The 18,159-nt window shown below is 39.5% G+C and overlaps 1 protein-coding gene across 1 annotated transcript in view; it reads right to left on the bottom strand.

Annotated features, from left to right (window-relative positions):
• LOC114545380 (solute carrier family 12 member 3-like) overlaps positions 1 to 17,223 on the bottom strand; it is a 37,122-nt gene extending 19,899 nt beyond the window's left edge. The window contains exons 1-10 of the mRNA XM_028563652.1: positions 17,084 to 17,223; positions 16,520 to 16,673; positions 16,258 to 16,389; positions 16,049 to 16,124; positions 15,398 to 15,493; positions 6,008 to 6,147; positions 5,603 to 5,713; positions 5,389 to 5,500; positions 5,133 to 5,263; positions 4,951 to 5,035 (exon numbers count right to left, since the gene is read on the bottom strand). Of these exons, the coding sequence (XP_028419453.1) occupies positions 4,951 to 5,035; positions 5,133 to 5,263; positions 5,389 to 5,500; positions 5,603 to 5,713; positions 6,008 to 6,147; positions 15,398 to 15,493; positions 16,049 to 16,124; positions 16,258 to 16,389; positions 16,520 to 16,673; positions 17,084 to 17,223 (1,177 nt within the window). The remainder of the gene's footprint in view (positions 1 to 4,950; positions 5,036 to 5,132; positions 5,264 to 5,388; positions 5,501 to 5,602; positions 5,714 to 6,007; positions 6,148 to 15,397; positions 15,494 to 16,048; positions 16,125 to 16,257; positions 16,390 to 16,519; positions 16,674 to 17,083) is intronic.
• Positions 17,224 to 18,159: the final 936 nt, after the last annotated feature.

Below are 18,159 nucleotides of genomic sequence, written 5' to 3' on the forward strand. Positions count from 1 at the left end.
AAAAGCTAAAACAAACATTTAGAGGCTGACAATACCCAAATTACATATCTTTGTCAGCTTATTGAGCTGTATGTAGCCTATGCGACACATCAAAGCCATGCCCTTACAGTTTCACAGACTATATGCAAAGCATTAGTTTTTTTGCTATGGGTAGTTTCACGTGTGCTGGGTGGGTGATGCAGAAAACCTAAGCAAGAACACGGTCTGCCACACAATACTGGAAACATCTGTTGTGTTCCCAGGGAACTTGCCCGTGCAGTCCATTAAAGAGGGCTTTTATGAAATAGCAGATTAAGAACATTAGTTGACTACTTTATCTTTACATAATCTAGCCCCCATGATGTTTACTACTGCATATGAAATGCATCATACTGCTTTCATAGGGTTCCTGGAAGTGATCAGTGTCATAGATTGTACCAATATTCCCATAGCAGAATCGCTGGGTGAGAATGAAGGCAATTTTACTATAAATCGCAAGTAATTCCACAGCATCAACATTTGAATTATGTTTACAGGGGTCAAAGCCCGAGGGGGCTGGGATCCCATGTATGCAAGGCAACGCGGATCCCAGTACCAGCGGTGCTGGGAACCCTAATGTAATCACATTTAAGCTTTTTATCATTTTTCCATAGCTAAAAGTGTCGCTGCAGCCAATGCAATTTTGAGGACTGGTCCAGAACCCTGCAAGAAACTCTGACACATAAATTGACACACTTCTGCCACTAGCTGCCGTCATAGCAGGAAAAAAAACACGTTTTACCCTATAACTACCGTACATCCCAAATTTAAAAGACCTATATCCACGCATTCCCTGAATGAAGATGAATCTTCTGATATAGGCCACACCAGGGGCGTAGCAAGCTTTTCAAAAGTGAGGGGGATGGATGTGATTTGTTTATTAACAATAAAAATTATGGATACAATGACAGAGGGGTACAAAATGTATAACATACAAGATATAAAAAGCTTCCCATTTAAATGAGTGATACTAGAAAAGTATAAACACACGAAAAATAAGTTCGCGTTTAAAGTCTGTGTAGAGAGAACGGTGTCGTACGGTTTGTTAACATGGGCAAACGGAGCATAATCTGATTACGTATGTGGTAATTTGCATAAATAGCACAACAGATCTAAACATTGGGTATAGCCAGCTGAAAATGTCTTGTTGACATAAAACAGTAAAAGACTTAATGTAAAGGTCTGAATGGAACCCATAGGCTACCCATGAGCATTAATACATAGAGGCAGGAAGAAGTGCTTTAAACCAGCATTTATTAATTAGCCTATTATTGCAGAGATGGGGTTTGGGGCTGGGTCCGTGGGGTTTCTGGGGGTTCACTTTTTTATTTTACCTACCTTTTGTCTTCTGCATTCTCCTTACCCTTGTTCTTCCCTCAGACTCATCCCCCAGAAACAGTCCCACGGACTCAGCCCCAAACCCCATCTCTGTAATAATAATAGGCTACTGGTTTAATACACTCAATACTGGTTTAAAGCACTTCTTCCTGCCTCTATGTATTAATGCTCATGGGTAGCCTAAATGGGTTCCATTCAGACCTTTACATTAAGTCTTTTACTGTTATATGTCAACAAGACATTTTCACCTGGCTATACCCAATGTTTAGATCTGTTGTGCTATTTATGCAAATTACCACATACGTAATTATTTTATGATCCGTTTATTATGAATGCTATAATGTAGCTAATGTTACAGAACGTTATACTTCTTACATGGGAAACTACTCGTACATATTAGCTTTCATTTAACGTTGCTAGTGAAGTTAAAAAGGTGCTGTTACCATCCATACTAAATACAGGCTCAGTGACCACCAACTGGGTCAGACAGACAGGTCAGAGAGAGACAGGCTCAGTGAGTACCAACTGGGTCAGACAGAGATGCACTTCCTCCTCCACTGGGAAAAACTATCTTCACTAAGAGATTTACACCTTGGAAAAATCATAGACAGTATATAATGGACCAATAGACCCCGTTGCTCTGGACGGAGACCAGTGAAGGCTATTAGAAGCACTTTTCCGGTGATGGCCAGCTTTACTGCGCAGCCTCCAACTGAGAGAATGTGACGTGAGCAACGTGTCTGAAAGTTGTAAGTCTTCTGGTAGCTGTGCCAAGAGAAATCTCAATCATTCCCAATCTTACAGATACGGAGACTGTAGGTGTATGTAAGGAAATAACATGGGCACAGGCTAATTATTGATCACTAACATGCTAGTTAACATTAGTAATTAAACCTAAACATCTCATGTAAGTCGAAACTGCCTGCGAGCTTCTCCTGTACTATACGGTAATTCCTCTACTATGCGACAGTAAGTCACTTGGTTATGACACAATCGTTAGCCTATTTTTACAAAAACGTCTGCTACGGAGCCATAACGTGAGGTACAAGGTAATGGAGCCTTTTATACATTGTCGTGTATCTTTCGAACTAAACAACGGACAAATAGAGTCTTTAAACGCTTCAGATGTAAAGTTATTCGCAGTCAAGTGACGTAAAAAACAAAATGGCGGTCAGCGGAATGCTAACAGGAGGTGATGGCCAGTTAGCAACAAAATGGCGCCATGATGGCTCGAGTTCTGAAGCGAAGCTTACCCCCTTGGGAAAAATAGCCCAAAAAATAAAACTTCCCAAAGTTAACACCAGAAGAGAAGCTGGTAGTTCTCCTAGGAGAGGGGACAGCAGCTCTACTGACAGCTAAACATGGATCTGCCTGCCACAGCCTGAGGGACTCACAACCACTTAGGATCCCAAAATTACAGATTTGTTTAGTATTGTATACTAATTATATTAGAATAGTATATATGTGACACCTACATATTTAATATATGAATTTCTGTAAACTGCTGAGAGAGAGAGAGAGAGAGAGAGAGAGAGTCTGATTACCTCCGCTGTCTGAAAACTCCGGTTTTCTGAATGACAGTTGACACATCAACGTACTATGTGAAGGCATTTCATCATCTGGTGTCTCAGTGTGTAATCCCCTGGCTCTTCTTACTAATAAAAACTGTTTTGTCTTCTCTGAGGTGATTTTCGACCATTTTCGACGCACTTCTTTTGACATTCTGAACTACCGCAGAAATGTCAGAGCACGTCACGTGACCATTCTAAGCGAATCACGTTTTCAGAAATTGGCATCAGCCAATGAGATTGCGCTTTTGGAATCAAATCCCCCTTTTACTTTCACGATTGGTTGCTGATGAAAAGGAAATTGCCATATTTGGATCCGACAGCATTGTAGAGGAGAGAGCTTTCCAACGGTATATGAGATGACAGGGTGCAGGCAGCGATCGCGGAGCAGCGGGATGATTAAGACCGCTGCGAAGTACACACCGTTGCCATGAAAAACAGAGCGTTGCTATCGCTACACACAGCCTACGACGTAGCTACGGCGGCAGTTCGACGCGAGGCGTTTGTGAAAAACTGCGGAAAAACTGCAGAAAAAGTGTGGGTGTTAAAACACCCACATCCCCCACGGGTGCGACGCCCCTGGGCCACACCCATTCCGCCCTGACTTTTATTGCAGTCGTGATTTATTGTAAAACTACTTTTTCAAACTCCTCCTAGGCTGTGTGTCCGATCTGCACGAAACTTGGCACATATCTCCAGAAGGACCTATCCAAAAGTTAGCAAAATGTTTTTTTAAATATGCGAAAACTTTAGCATATCTCGGTCTAAGTAAATGCTATCAATGCAAAACTTCGAGGCTCTGTACTACATTTGGTGAAGATCAGCCATTAGGCGGTGCTATAATCAATGTAGACACGTTTTGGCCTACAACTCAATGAATATGAATGGTAAATTTGCAATTGCAATTTCTCGGCCACAGTAAATGCTATCAACATTGCATTTTTACATACATACATTTTTTGGCCTGCTGCTCTGAGGCAATATGCCAAATCTGGTGAGGCGCTGTAATTAGGGTAGATGCATTTTGGTCTGTATACAATTAATGCAATTTACTACAGATCTTGCAGCTCACGATTGCAATATTTCCTGAGGTTTGCCTCACTGCCGTCGCAGACTCCACTAGTCGTCCGGGGCGACTTGCTCCGGGGAGGCTTGGATCCCATCATAACTGCTTGCATTTTTAGTTATTGTTTTTATTTGCTCCCATGATTGCTTGCCACTGCCAGGGTTACAACTGAAAGAAAACAGCAACAAATGTTTATGGAATGCACAAGTGTAATTATGGTCAGATGTTGATGTTTCTGACTGATGGGACAGTGATATTGATAAGCCTTGTAATTTATGCATTTACAGCATCGACAATTTATTGCAGGCTTTCCGTCCTGGATTTAGCAGCAGCGACTGTATTGCTTTTTGCCTCTATTACATGTCGGTGTTTGTCATATTTAGATAGGATTATCATTTGCTCTTCTTGTGTAAAATATGCGGCTCCAGTAGACTGTTTGCGAATGGTCATATGGTGCAAACACCGCCCCTTTTATGTGAACGCGCTCACTGCTGGATTGGGAAAACCTAGGTTGACTGAACAAGTTGATAACCACCATCGTGTCCCGCCTTGTGCGGGACTGCGGATGTTAGGTTTGGTGAAGCTGGGTAACGGAAATCAATCCAGGGCTTGTTAACCTTGCTTCATAGTATAGGCCTCAGGTTTAGTGGTCGGTACCACCCTGTATTTTTTGTTGAACACTTTTGTTAGAGAAGCAGGCTAAGTCTTTTGGTTTGTGTTTTGTTTTAAGAGCTAAAGATGAGTTAGGCCTAGAGCTGTTGTATTAATTTGATTTAATTGGTTTGGCATGACCTCCAGGTCATCCTCCTTCACCTTTTGTTAACTTTTTGATTACATTGTAAATCAAAATAAACAATTTTCACTTCCACACTGACTCCGTCACTCATTTTAATTGTTGTGTTATTGTCCGCGGTATCACCGTAGTGGATGTAATAAAAGCATGTTAAATGATTAGCTTACCAGAAGTTATGGAAATAACTAGATAGGAGAGTGTAGTCCAGAAAATGGCATGCAAGGTGCCTTTAGGGACAGCATTATTAGGGTCCTGCAAAAGGAAATCATACAGAAGTCAACATTCATGTAGTTTTTTTTTTTAAAACGGATGTGATGTAAGAATTATCTCTCTGCCTTATTCATCATACTTTGAGGTCTCCACAGATGCTGACTCCATACAGGATGCCAGAGACAGCGGGGAAGAAAAGGCCAAACATCTGGAAAAAGTTGCCATCAGGTCCACTCCAATTTGGTGCCAGGTTTGCTATAAAGATCTCACCTGGTCACAGGCAACAACAAAAACACTGTACTGTCTGCTGAAAAACTATATAATGCATATTTTAAACATGATGATGATATGCTGTAATAAAAGGCAGTAGTTTGTTCTGAGAAGCCTAAACTCACTCTTGTATCCAAAGATGCCTTGGGCCTGTTTCTCTTGAGTGGGCGGAATGATGGTTCCCACAATGAAGCTGATAAACGAGGCCATGAGACATACAAAGAATACAATCTGGGCCTGAGAGACCAAGACAAATGAGGGAGAAGAAAAAGGAAAGAAATATGATAAAGAGTAAAAGGTAGTGAGCAAATAAAGTGAGTGGTGTCAGGATGTGCTCACCTTGGTCTCCCACTCCATTCCAGCCAATGAGATGAGCAGAAGAACCACTATTGTGAGCACGCCCACAAGACGGACGTTATTCAAGTAATCGACAATGACAATACCAGAATCCTACAATAATATAACAAAATCATTCACACATGAGAAAAAAATAATGAAATATGAAAATATTATGTAAGTACATTTTAGGTAAACATCATTGGACCTTTGCTTAACAGTTTAACATTTTGACGATGAGTTCACAGTCATGTTGAAATACACCTTATGAATACAAATTTATTCAGTTTTTTTTATTCTTTTTGATAGTTTATACGGATTCTTGCCTTTTTGATTACCTATATTCCCAAGTTTTTTGGCAAACAAACTCTTACGCATCTATTTTCTGAGTTGAAGCATATTAAGTACCTTCATCAGAGTCACGACCACCTCTGCAAAGCCAACGGCATTGAGCGCAGAGGCCTGAGCGTTGGCGAAGGAAAGGATCAACCCAATTGGGGCACCAACTTCAGGACCCAGAGAGCGGGAGACCAGGAAATACGGCCCACCTGAAAATGATATGGAACCGAGACAAGGTTGTTATCATAGAAGACTATAGATCTGTAGTTTTGAGTGGGGGTAAATTAAGCACTAAGCAATGATTTATACAGTTATACATTTATTTATATTTCCTATATCCTTGAGTGTATTTTTTTAGCATTCATTATCAAAGTGACTTGACTCTTAGCCACCGTAGCTAACCCAACTAACACTATTGGCTCCAGTCCAACGTTTTCAAAGTAGAAACCCTGAAGAAACACATCAGAATATGAAGGAGAGACCACAGTGTCTTTGAACACCTGCATGCCATCCCATTCTTCTCCGGAGGCCGAGAGCACGGACTTTACCATTAGGCAAAGGTCGGCAATTGCCTTGGGCCCCGAGCTACCTAGGGGCCCCCAAAATGCCCCATTAACTTATGCTTAAGGTTTTTTTGTTTTTTTTACTTTTCACAAATTATATATTTCTAAAACTCCATTTGCGAAAAAATTGCTGAAGTTAACAAACTTTTTTGTGATGCCCGCCGCTGACAATAACAACAATGCTACAACCCATGCTACAACCACCATCACGAGCGTTAGCACTGCTGCTAGCGAGGAGGAGCTAACCGTTACTGCCGACAGTGCCAGCCCAAGCTGCTCAAGCGATATTGCTGCTAACGTTACATCCAAGGCAACTTTACAGGATGAGGAGAAGCCTTCAATTTCAGGTAACAAAACTTCCGCGTTCACTTTCAGTGACAGTGATAATAATGATGACGACGAAAAAGATGACAATTCCAATGAACAATTGGAGTACTAGCAGTCATTCTGACCAATGTGTTACTATTGAACTTGAAGATGATCCAGCACTCTGGCCAAAACATCTCACTGACAAAGAGCGCTGCTCAAGTGCAGAGAGGCCCAGTTCAGAGCAAGGACGACCAAATTTATCCTAAAAATCAAGAGGGGCGAAGATTTACAAACAGCAATTATTACCTGCAAATGAAGAATGGAGAAAAAGTAAAAAGGTCCTGGCTCATGTACAGTGAAAAAAATGACTGTGTTATGTGCTTTTGTTGCCGCTTGTTTGGTAACCGAGAAAAGTGCGGATGGGTTCAATTACTGGAAAAATCTTTCTGCCCACTTGACACAGCATGAGAGGTCTGCAGAACACATCACAAACATGGATGCTTGGCGCAATCTTTCACAGAAACTACAAACAAACACAGCTATAGATCAGGTAAACCAAGATCTAATTGCTCTTGAAGTAAATCGCTGGAAAGAGATTGTAAGAAGACTTATTGCAATTGTAAACCATCTGGCAGAGCACAATCTTGCATTTCGTGGCCACTCAGACAAATTGTTTGAGTCTGGTAATGGAAATTTTCTTGGCCAAGTACGATTAATGGCTCAGTTTGACCCAGTGATGCGAGAGCATCTGAGGAGGATTCAGGCAAAACAGCTAACTGACACTTATTTAAGCAAGCATATCCAAAATGAACTTATTTCCCTTGTGGCAAAATGTATAACTGATGCAATTGTAGAGAGAGTGAAAACTGCCAAATACTATGCAGTAATTATGGACTGCACTCCAGACCTCAGTCACAATGAGCAGCTCTCAGTGGTGCTACGAATTGTTAATTGTGAGTTATCAAAGGGTTTCTCCATCCATGAGCACTTTGTTGGATTTCTTCAGGCACTTGACACAACAGGAAAAGGCTTATGTGAGACATTTTTAGGCCAACTAGAAACACTAGGATTGGATCTTTGCAACTGTCGAGGCCAGACTTACGATAACGGGAGCAACATGCAGGGTAAAAAGCAGGGAGTCCAAAAGAGAGTGCTGGAATTAAACGACAAAGCGTTATATGTTCCTTGTGGAAGTCACACACTGAATCTTGTTGTCGGTGATGCAGCCAAGTCCTCTGTGATGTCCATCAGCTTCTTTGGGCTGTTACAGCAACTTTACACTCTTTTCAGCTCCTCAGTTCAACGTTGGACCATTCTCAAAGAACACGTCAAGAATCTTACACTTAAAGCATTGTCAACAACCAGGTGGGAGTGCAGAGTTGAAGCTGTGAAAGCTGTTTGCTACCAGCTGCCTGAAATCGTGAAGGCATTAACTGCTCTAAAGGAGTACGCCGCAGAGAAACGAGATACAGATGTTGTCTCAACAGCTGAAAGCATCTGCAAGGAGCTGCAGAGATGGCATTTTGTGGTGTGTACCATAGTGTGGTACATTGTGTTGTTCCAGATAAACAAAGTGAGTAAGATCCTTCAGAGCCCCAAAGTTTCAGTCGAGACAGTGAGGGAAGAAATCAGGGCAGTGAAAGAATTCCTTCAGGAATTTCGCAGTCATGGATTTCATTCTGCGAAAACAGATGCCAGGGAGATAGCAGAGAAGCTGGAGGTGGAGATGAGCTGGCCTGAGGTGTGTCAGAGAAGAAAAACCAAACAGTTTGAGTATGAGGGAACAGAGCACATTCAGTCAACTGCAGAAGAGCTCTTCAAAAGAGTTTTTTTTCTACCTCTAATAGATACAGCTCTTGTCACAGTAGAGAACAGATTTTCCAACACAGAAATCTTCTATGAGCTTTATGGATTTCTCTACTCAATTGACATAATTAGAAGCACTGAGAAGGAAGGGAAACTGGATGAATGCTGCCACAGATTAGAGCAGAGGATGGATGACATTGATGCAGAAGATCTGAAGGGAGAAGAAGAAAAAGACAGGCAAAGACCAAAGGGAGAAGACGAGAAAGACAGATGCAAAAACAGAGACAAGAGAAATGAAGAAATGGTCAGAAAAAAAAGGGAGAGCAGGAGAAATTCAGTGAAAGAAAAAAGGTAAACATTTTAAATGGTAATAATTTTTATTAAAATGATGTCTCCATAATTGATCACTTATTGTCTTGTGTGTTTCTTCTCACTTTAGTAACACAAGACAGAAGTCCACAAACAACATGTAGCAGCAAGCAGATCCATATAAGAGATATACGCCAAACAAGGTAAATGACAACCAATGGCAGCTCTTCCCTATAAAAAGACAATACATATTATTGTACTGAGAAAATTTTAAATACAATTTTATAGTGGATGCATCTGTTAAACAGAATGTTCTGTGTTTTTTTTTCTTCTTTTTTTCTTACAGATGCAACTCCAGATGTCTAGACATCATTGCTGTGTGAAGACTGCTGAAGAGAAGTTACAAGTAGGACTTTCTTAGAAAAATAAGGATGGACAAAAGGGCGGAAACAAGAGATGTAGAGGGCCCCATGTCTGTGTTTGCCTTGGGCCCCAAAATGACTAAATCCGCCCCTGGCCGAGAGACTGGTAAAACTTGCAGATATGATTTTGAACTCTTCACCAAGATACCAAACTTTACGTTATTATTTAGGAAATTCTGAGCGTCAACGAATTAATTTCCTGCATTCTAATACATTTCCAGGCACAAATTTATGGTGAAAACTTTTGAATTTATGTCAAGGAAAATACAAAATTCTGCACTGTAACAATTAACATAAATGTAATGGAATATAATGTAGCATAACAGTTATGATTACAAAACATTATGAAGTGTAAGTTTTCTATTTTGAAATATTGATAAAAAAAAATTGTCAGTGATTGTTGAATAGCCTATAGGCCTACAGTAGTGTAACAGACCGCCCCTGTTTGGCATGCATGTGAACAGAGGGTCACTCCATTAAAGATACCACTAGTGCTATACAGCGGAGTGTTCAGATCCAGTCAAATGAGCGCCAGCCGCATGTGTATACATACAGTAGTGGCTGTGGACAAGAGGGAGGCTGGCTGCTGAAAATCAGATGTTTTGTTGTCATGATTTTCCTGTGACACTGGCTAAAACCTCTCTGGGGGGCACCAAAACTTTCTCTTTGCAGGAAAAAACGTTGTTTAGTGACAGTATGTGAGCTTACAGCCAGAGCCACCTGAGCAGTAGGTATAATAAGATGATTTCTTTACCTCGCTGTGTCGCGGGAGAGCAAGAAGTGAAAACTTGGAATGGAGTTTAATTTATATGGACTCTGAATGAGCCAAGTGGAATAGATTTTAGGAAGCAGTAGCGTGGAATGGATTTGAATGACGGTGCTCTGAAAAGTAAAACAGACACATGGGCTGAAAAGTGAGTCAACGTTGATCCCAAAAAGTGGGTAGGTCTTGTCCCACCCACATACAATGGTTCTGATGCCCATGAGGCCATCCATCGTCAAACGTCCAGTTCAGAAGCTGATCCTGCTCCTAGAGACAGTTTGAAGACCTTACAACCATATCCTTTTCTGATAGAAAGAGTTGAAGTCAAAGACTCAGGGATAAATACTAGGGCTGTCAAACGATTAATTTTTTTAATCGCGATTAATTGCTGAATTTATATAGTTAATCACAAATAATCGCATTTTTATCACATGATTAAAATTCTATTATTTTGCATTTCAGAACTGTTTTTAAGTACATATTAACAACGGAAAGCAATTTTTACCAGTGTATCTTGATTAGGAATCAAATGAATGCAAAGAAAGTTACTTTATGAACTTGACTTTAAGATTAGTATTTGTTTATTATTTATTTACTGTTAACAAAAGAAAAATGTGTGAATCTGTCATTATTGCACAATTCCTCCAAGTACCTAACTAACAAACTAAAAGTCCATATCTTTACCAGAGTCAATATAGTGTGCAGTAAATCCTAAATAATTTTTATTACTCACTGACGTCCAGTGATCACCGGTTAATAAGACAAATTTTGCTGCTTTCTCCGTGTCATTACAGGCTGCTAACTACTGTCCCCCTCGACGGCTGTAGTACTTTTTTTGGATTTGGTTTCAAATCCAAAATACTGCTTTGTCTGAGTGGGTAGCATCACCCTGAGTCACGTTAATTAGCTCGTAGGTGGTAGCTCAAGCTTGACGTGCTTCGGTGATATTTTATTTCGGCTTTACACAATGTGCCTATAGCTTTCGACTTGTCTACGAGCCGTCCGGGAGTTTTGGAAAATAAAAAGCATCATTTAGAAAGTGTTGCTGCTGTCTTTCTCCATCATGCCTGCAGCCTACAGCAGTAGGATGTTTTACGAGAAAGTATGGCAGCTTGATGATAAATAACGGTGCCGCAAAGGGTCAAATAGTAGCCTGTTAGGCACGACGCGAAACCGAGTGAAGTGTAAAATAAATGAATAAATGCCGGCATGCGATTAAAAAAAAAAATTACGCGTTATGCTCGGCCCTTAATCGCATCGCGATTAACGCGTTAGGGCTGACAGCCCTAATAAATACACATGATATGAGACAATATTGCCCCTTTTGTCTTTAGTCATTTCAGGAAATGTTTCGTGTTTACATCCCATATTTTTATGTAAAGCATTCATATTTTGGTGAGTGTCTAAATAACCCAAATATTTTTTTTTTTTTTCTGATTTAGTCAGTCATTCATAGTCGTTTTCTAAAGCTAGTGCTTTCACATTGAAAAGTCCAAACTGGAAGTAAAAACGAGACGCAAAAGAGAAAAGTGGTAGCTGTCCCTAAAGAATGAAGCAAGGCATGGCATGTGTATATTGTTTAGCACCAGGCTGTTGGGGACACAAGGTATGTCAGTGTTACATTTAATATTCTTTATTAGTCTTTATTCTTTAACATTCTTAATTTTGTGTCACTTTGTAGTGTGCTGTTTTATGGTTTTGCCAAATAGGAGAGTACTTGCAAATTAAGCTAGCATTAGCATTTCCCCATATTGGCCTGTAGCTGGCGTTGCCTGCCTATTTATGAGTGTTGTGTACATGAAATGGTGTGTAAAAAGAATTTTTAAAAAGAAGCAGCATTTTATATATTGTCTTAATGTTTAATTATAAATTAAGTTCATATCTGCAAAAGGAGTTAATACATAGCCTACAGAAAGTTAAATACATATATTGAGGCACTCAAGTGGAGATTGTCAAGTGTAAAAAGGGTCAAAATGAGACACTTCATGCATGTATTTAAAGCAAAGTATTTACTTTTCTTATTTTCTCAGCTCTTACGGGGATTCAAGAGATTCAAGGAACGTTTTAAAACTGCTAAGAAAAATAAAGTTTCGTGAACCATCAGTAAAAGAATTAGCCAGACCATTATTCATCCGGGGATGCAACAATATATGTTTATATTTATACATTTATCTAATTGCAATATGCTAAATCCCTAAATGTGATAACAGTGTATTGATTTAAGTGGATTAAGTGAAAATAGCCTAATCAGTGGTTACAGATAGTTAGCAGTGAATAAAAGAACAAGACATTTAAAAGAGTAGGCTATATACTAGATAGATATATAGATAGATAGATAGATAGATAGATAGATAGATAGATAGATAGATACTTTATTCATCCCGAAGGAAATTTTAGAACACTGTAGGTAAAAGAGAAATAGGGCAACATTAAATGTTAACAACCTTAAATATTCTTTATTGTAAATTATATTAACGGAATTAACAAACTCAGTGCCCTTCAATTGACTAAACTGGGTATATGTGGGCTACACTTAGCACTTAATTCAAGTGTATGACTTTTTACCCATTTTGTAATCAGTATCAAGGGATTAAGGATCGCTTCAGAACTCGAACCTCCTATGGCGCCATTTTGATGCTACAAAGCGATCACCTCCTGTTAGCATTCCATTGACTGCCATTCATTTTGACGTCACTTTGACAGCGAATAACTTTACATTTGAAGCGTTTAAAGACTCTATTTGTCCATTGTTAATTTCTAAAGAAACACAACAATGTATAAAAGGCTCCATTACCTTGTATCTCACGTTATGGCTCCGTAGCAGACGTTTTTGTAAAAACAGGCTAACAATTGTGTCATAACCAAGCGACTTACTGTCGCATAGTAGAGGAATTACCGTATAGTACAGGAGAAGCTCGTAAGTTTGGACTTACATGAGCTGTTTAGGTTTAATTTCTGATGTTAACTAGCATTTTAGTTAGCAATAATTAGCCTGTGCCCATGTTATCTCCTTACATATACCTACACTCTCCGTCTCTGCAAGATTGGGAATGTTTGAGATTTCTCTTGGCACAGCTACCAGAAGACTTTCAGACAGGTTGTTCACGTCACATTTACTTTCTCTCGCAGTTGGAGGCTGCGCAGTAACGCTCAGCGCTCACCGGAAAAGAGCTTCTTATATCCTTCACTGGTCTCCGTCCAGACACACAGGATCTGTCGGTCCATTTTATATATGTCAATGGTCTGTATCCATGACATTCCACTTCCAGGATTACTCCGTTGCAGACGGAAATTCCGCTGGATGTCCCTCTTTTTTGGCTGGATATGCATATTTCACTTTCTTTGTGTGAATGTGTTGGCATTCTAAACTCAGTGCGATTTATAAGGACTATGGTTAACTGCTCCTCAGATCTCTGCAGATTAATCAGAGACCTAAACGATCGTATATGATTGAAAACAGCACCTCTGATTCATATTTAAATCATTTAACAGCTGTAAAATATAGAATCGTACCGATTTCTGCAGCTAAAAGCTAAGGAGTTAGTCGTCATGGGGGTGTCTTTGGTGTCTTTCTAGCCTGTACAGGTGATTTTCTATCCAGCCTGCAACTTGTGCCTTTTTCGGGGTCGTTGAGTAATATATCCAAACTCTTACATCCAAGATTTATCCACTTGATGTCCATAATTTATCACGTTTTTGGTTATTTCTGCTGCTAGCTCTGTACTACTGTCTACTATAAATCTCCCATGATGCTTTGCGAGAGAGTGTTGACATTTTTCAACCAACGGGAAGGCAGGTCCGTCACACAAAGAGTATATAGTGGAAAAGATAGATCGCTCCAGGGAATCCGAGCGAGAATAAAGAGTATATAGTGGAAAAGATAGATCACTCTGGTATATTACCGTTCTACAAAGAAGAATGGTGTCACTGTTTAGAGATTTGGGATACATTTGGGCCTTTTTTGAAGAAATGTAAATAGTTTGTCCTTTATATGCATATATGCATTATAATGTTCATTATGTTTATTTTTGCACTGCAGGACTCCCAAATATATATGAGAACTGTTTTAGACAACACAAATGCTTGTGTAGCATTGCTGTGTGTGTGTGATATCAATAAATATGATATTATTATTTTGATTATTGGCATAAGTGAAATAACCTGACTCCGCCAGATGGATTGCTTCACATTTGCTCAGCATATCCATCTGGCAATTTACCGTTGGAGAACTTTTGGGAAGGGGCGAAAATACTGGTTAGCTGATTGGTTAAACCATCTGTCTATCACCACTATGTTGGTGATAGATGGGCAAAATCAACCAATCAGATCAACGAAGTGTATGAAAATACAACCACAAGCCCCTGCTGCTGCAGGCAAAGCATAGCTTGTTAGCTCAGCAAGCAAGCAACATGTCAGTAAAGGATATTTGCCGTTTGTGTAACGAGAATTTATGAATAAAAGGCACCATTCCAGGTTCCCAGTCCCTATTTCAAAAGAAGGATCCAAGAGAAAAAAGCATTAGCGAGTGGCTAACAGAATTAGGGCTACCGCTGTCTAAAAATACTGGTTAGCTGATTGGATAAACCATCTGATTGGTCGGTCGTTTGGCGAACGGCTCCAAATTTTCTCTATCTCAAGATGCCAGACTGATCTGCGAGTGGAAAACTGGAGCTCGCGAGATCAGGACGGTCTGACGAGGCTATAAGTGAATGTCTTGAGGGCAAAAGCGTCTGGACTTTTTTTGAAAAATATTACATATTTTGTCAACTGATAAGTTATGTTTATTTCTTCTCAGTTTCACACCCAAGACATATGATAAGTGTTTTAAACAGGAGATTGGCTTAGCTTTTATTGCTCTGTGTGATATCAATACATATCTGTGAGATTCATGTTCCATTTTATTTATTTAAAAAAAAAATTATGACATAGATTGGCTATAGACAACAAGGTTGATGTTTTACAAGCTTTTTTAGAAAATAAAACCAGACGGACAATGAATTGTAAAAATGGCCTCAGGTTTTTAAGTGTTTAATCAAGACAGCTAGCTAGACTATCTTTTTTTTTCTTCTCTTGCTAAACTAAAACAACTTTTAAACGAAAGCTCCATCCGGAGCTTAGCGCCGCCCAAGATGATTGTGATTAGTTTAAAGAAATGCCAATAAACCACAGCACATCCTTCTCCCACTCCGGAATGCTGTATAGACTAGCCAGACCCTCCTCCGCAGCACTGTGGAGGAAGGTCTGGCAATGCAAGACTACCCATATTGAGACACAGTAAGTGACTGACCTGCGAGCACCTTCCCGTTGGTGGCGATGGCAGAGATGGAGAGGCCAGTTACTGTGGTAATCGCAACAGATATCAGGATAATAACCCAGGTCAACACTGATGAGAAAAATAAAGGTATTAATGATACTGCAGACATAGCACACATAGACTACAACATGGGTATTAATGTTTTGGTTTCAAGAGCTGTCTCTCCATCTTTGCCTAGTTTTTGCCTCTGTATGACCACAGGTATGCACCATACATGCATATTTCTTCTCAATCATACATGCTTTCATGGGCCTCTATTGTACCATATGTTGGTGGTAGTATGTTTTGTGAGAAGAAAGACAAGAACAGTAGGTAGTGTACATGCAGAAGTTTTTGAATTACTTATAGTCATCACTAAAAACAGAGAAAACAAGGTTTAAACACATTAAATCAGTTTTAATTGGTGTAGAGCACATCTGCACTTGCATCTGAGGTAAAGCTCTATCAGCAATGTGCATCTGCACATACTATTCTCATGCAACATAATGTAAATGTAATGATGTAAATGTAAATCGATATAAAGACATACATGAGAGGGCGAGAGTGATGCAATGGAGTGTTACAGCCACAAAACAGAGGAATGAAAGGGACTAATGTATGGTATGGAGGGATGATTGAACTCACCAATGCCTGCCTGAGAAGTGATCAACGTTAGGCGGAGAAACAGGATGACTCCCCAAATATTCAGCATGGTACGTATCTGTGACAAACGTAAAAAAAAAAAGCTCAGTAAGATGTTTGTAAGATTGCTTCATATTAAGTGTTAACAGAATTGAAATAATTAGCGTATGAAGTCTGTAGTGTATGCTCAAATACACACAAGTTTTGCTCACCAGGACTCCAAGAATCCAGCCAAATCTAACAGGAGCATTCTTTGGTGGAGCTTTTGACTCTTCAATTTCACTGTCTGGCAGACTGCTAACTCCTGAGTTTGTGGTGGGGACCTCTACTCCCGCCTCCGCCTCCTGAGTAAAATAATTTTTTTACAAAGAAAAACATTTTAAAATAGTTTAGTAATGATGGTTTGAATGAGAAATGCTTCATGAGTTAGATGATGTAAGATGCTGTGAGACTTTCCAGAGGTGGAAAACTTACCTTAAATGCCCTGCGGAGAGCCTCAAGAGATGGTCGGCTCCTCAGCTGCTTTTGCGGCAGTGTGTTGGCATAATGCCCCTGTTGTGGCACCTTGTCTAACGTGCTGTAGATGGAAAATCTCTGCAGCTCCGCCTTCGAACCACCGTCTGATGCACTGTTAATTTAGGACGTCCAAGCAAATGTGTTACTTTAAACTAACACAAAAAATAACAAATACAGCACATATTTCAATAAATGCAATGCAAAAGGCAATCTGTAATTGTCATTAGCTGCTGTTCCTTTAATGGTCCAGTAGCCTAACTAATGACACATGCTTAAAAATACAGCAGTACTATCTAATAATTTTAGGTGAACTTTCTCAAGACATCATGAAAAATAAAAGATAATAATTAAACTATACTAAATAATTTAACTAATAACTAAATTAAATAATCAGTCTGTAGTGTAAGGCAACCAGGAATTACTGAAATTACAGTTAACCTAAAGCTATGGATAATATGGAATAAAGGATACACTAGTTGATTTGCAAAGTAAAAGTGGAAACTCAAAGTTAACAATACAAACCTTGACTCGACATCCGAGATGATGATGGTTGAAGGAATACCATGTGAAGAGTACCTGGGTCCTTCACCATTGGTTGAGATGCGGACATTGGGGACAATGCCCGGGTCCAACCCACCACGTTTGGATTTGAACTGCCCCATTGGCACGTCTTACCGACTCCTGTGCAACATTATGGGAAAAAGGGCTGTCAACCATCAACCATCAACTCCGACTGCCATGATATGCAGACAATGTTACTGTCGTTATAAAATAAATAAGATGGAGATGGATGGTTAACTAACCATTTAATCTTGTATGAACTGGCTTCTGGTGCCAAGTTATAAATCATAATAAAAAAGAAGGAATTAGGATTGGAGCGGAATGTAACAGAAGTAATATCAACATTAATGTAAAGGATGAAATTAAAATGTTGGGTCTGACCATATGTAATAGAAACTGTAGTGAAGGAAACTGTGAGACTAAACTATGTGATGTTAAAGAAGTAAACAGGGTGTGAACTTTGGGAACCTGGGAAGTAACCGAAAGAGAAATTTGTATAAAAGTTGAAAAAGGAGAGGGAAAGCCAGACAAGGTCCAGAATACAACTTGATTTATGGTAACATCAAAACCTTCAAATAGACTGGATCGGCCTCCCGACTAAAATTATTTAAAAAAATAAAAAATTATAAATATGGTGGGTATATTAATTATAAACATTTAACACACAATGAAGGAACCCAGCTTTTGAATAAAAAAAAAAAAAAAAAAACTCTCAGAGAGCATTTGCAACATAAGATGGCTGATGTCCATAAAAAGACTTCCTGTCAGAGCTGTTGTGTCTTGGAGTTGCTATGTAACAACAACAAAAATGTCCAATGATTTACTGCAATGATGATGAGACACAACAGCATCTTTCAATGGCCTGCAATAGAGTAAAAGAAAGAAGAAACAAGTTCAAGTGAAACAGTGTTGCAATTTTTGATGCAAGTAAATCAACCTCAACATCTTCCCGAAAAGGGTAGCACATGAATGTAGCGACTGGCTCCAATAAAGCAAAGTCTTGAAACCGTTTGTTAAAGTCTGAAAGACAGTTTTCA

The sequence above is a fragment of the Perca flavescens genome, chromosome 19 (genome assembly GCF_004354835.1).
Source record: "Perca flavescens isolate YP-PL-M2 chromosome 19, PFLA_1.0, whole genome shotgun sequence".
NCBI classification, from domain to species: Eukaryota; Metazoa; Chordata; class Actinopteri; order Perciformes; family Percidae; genus Perca; species Perca flavescens.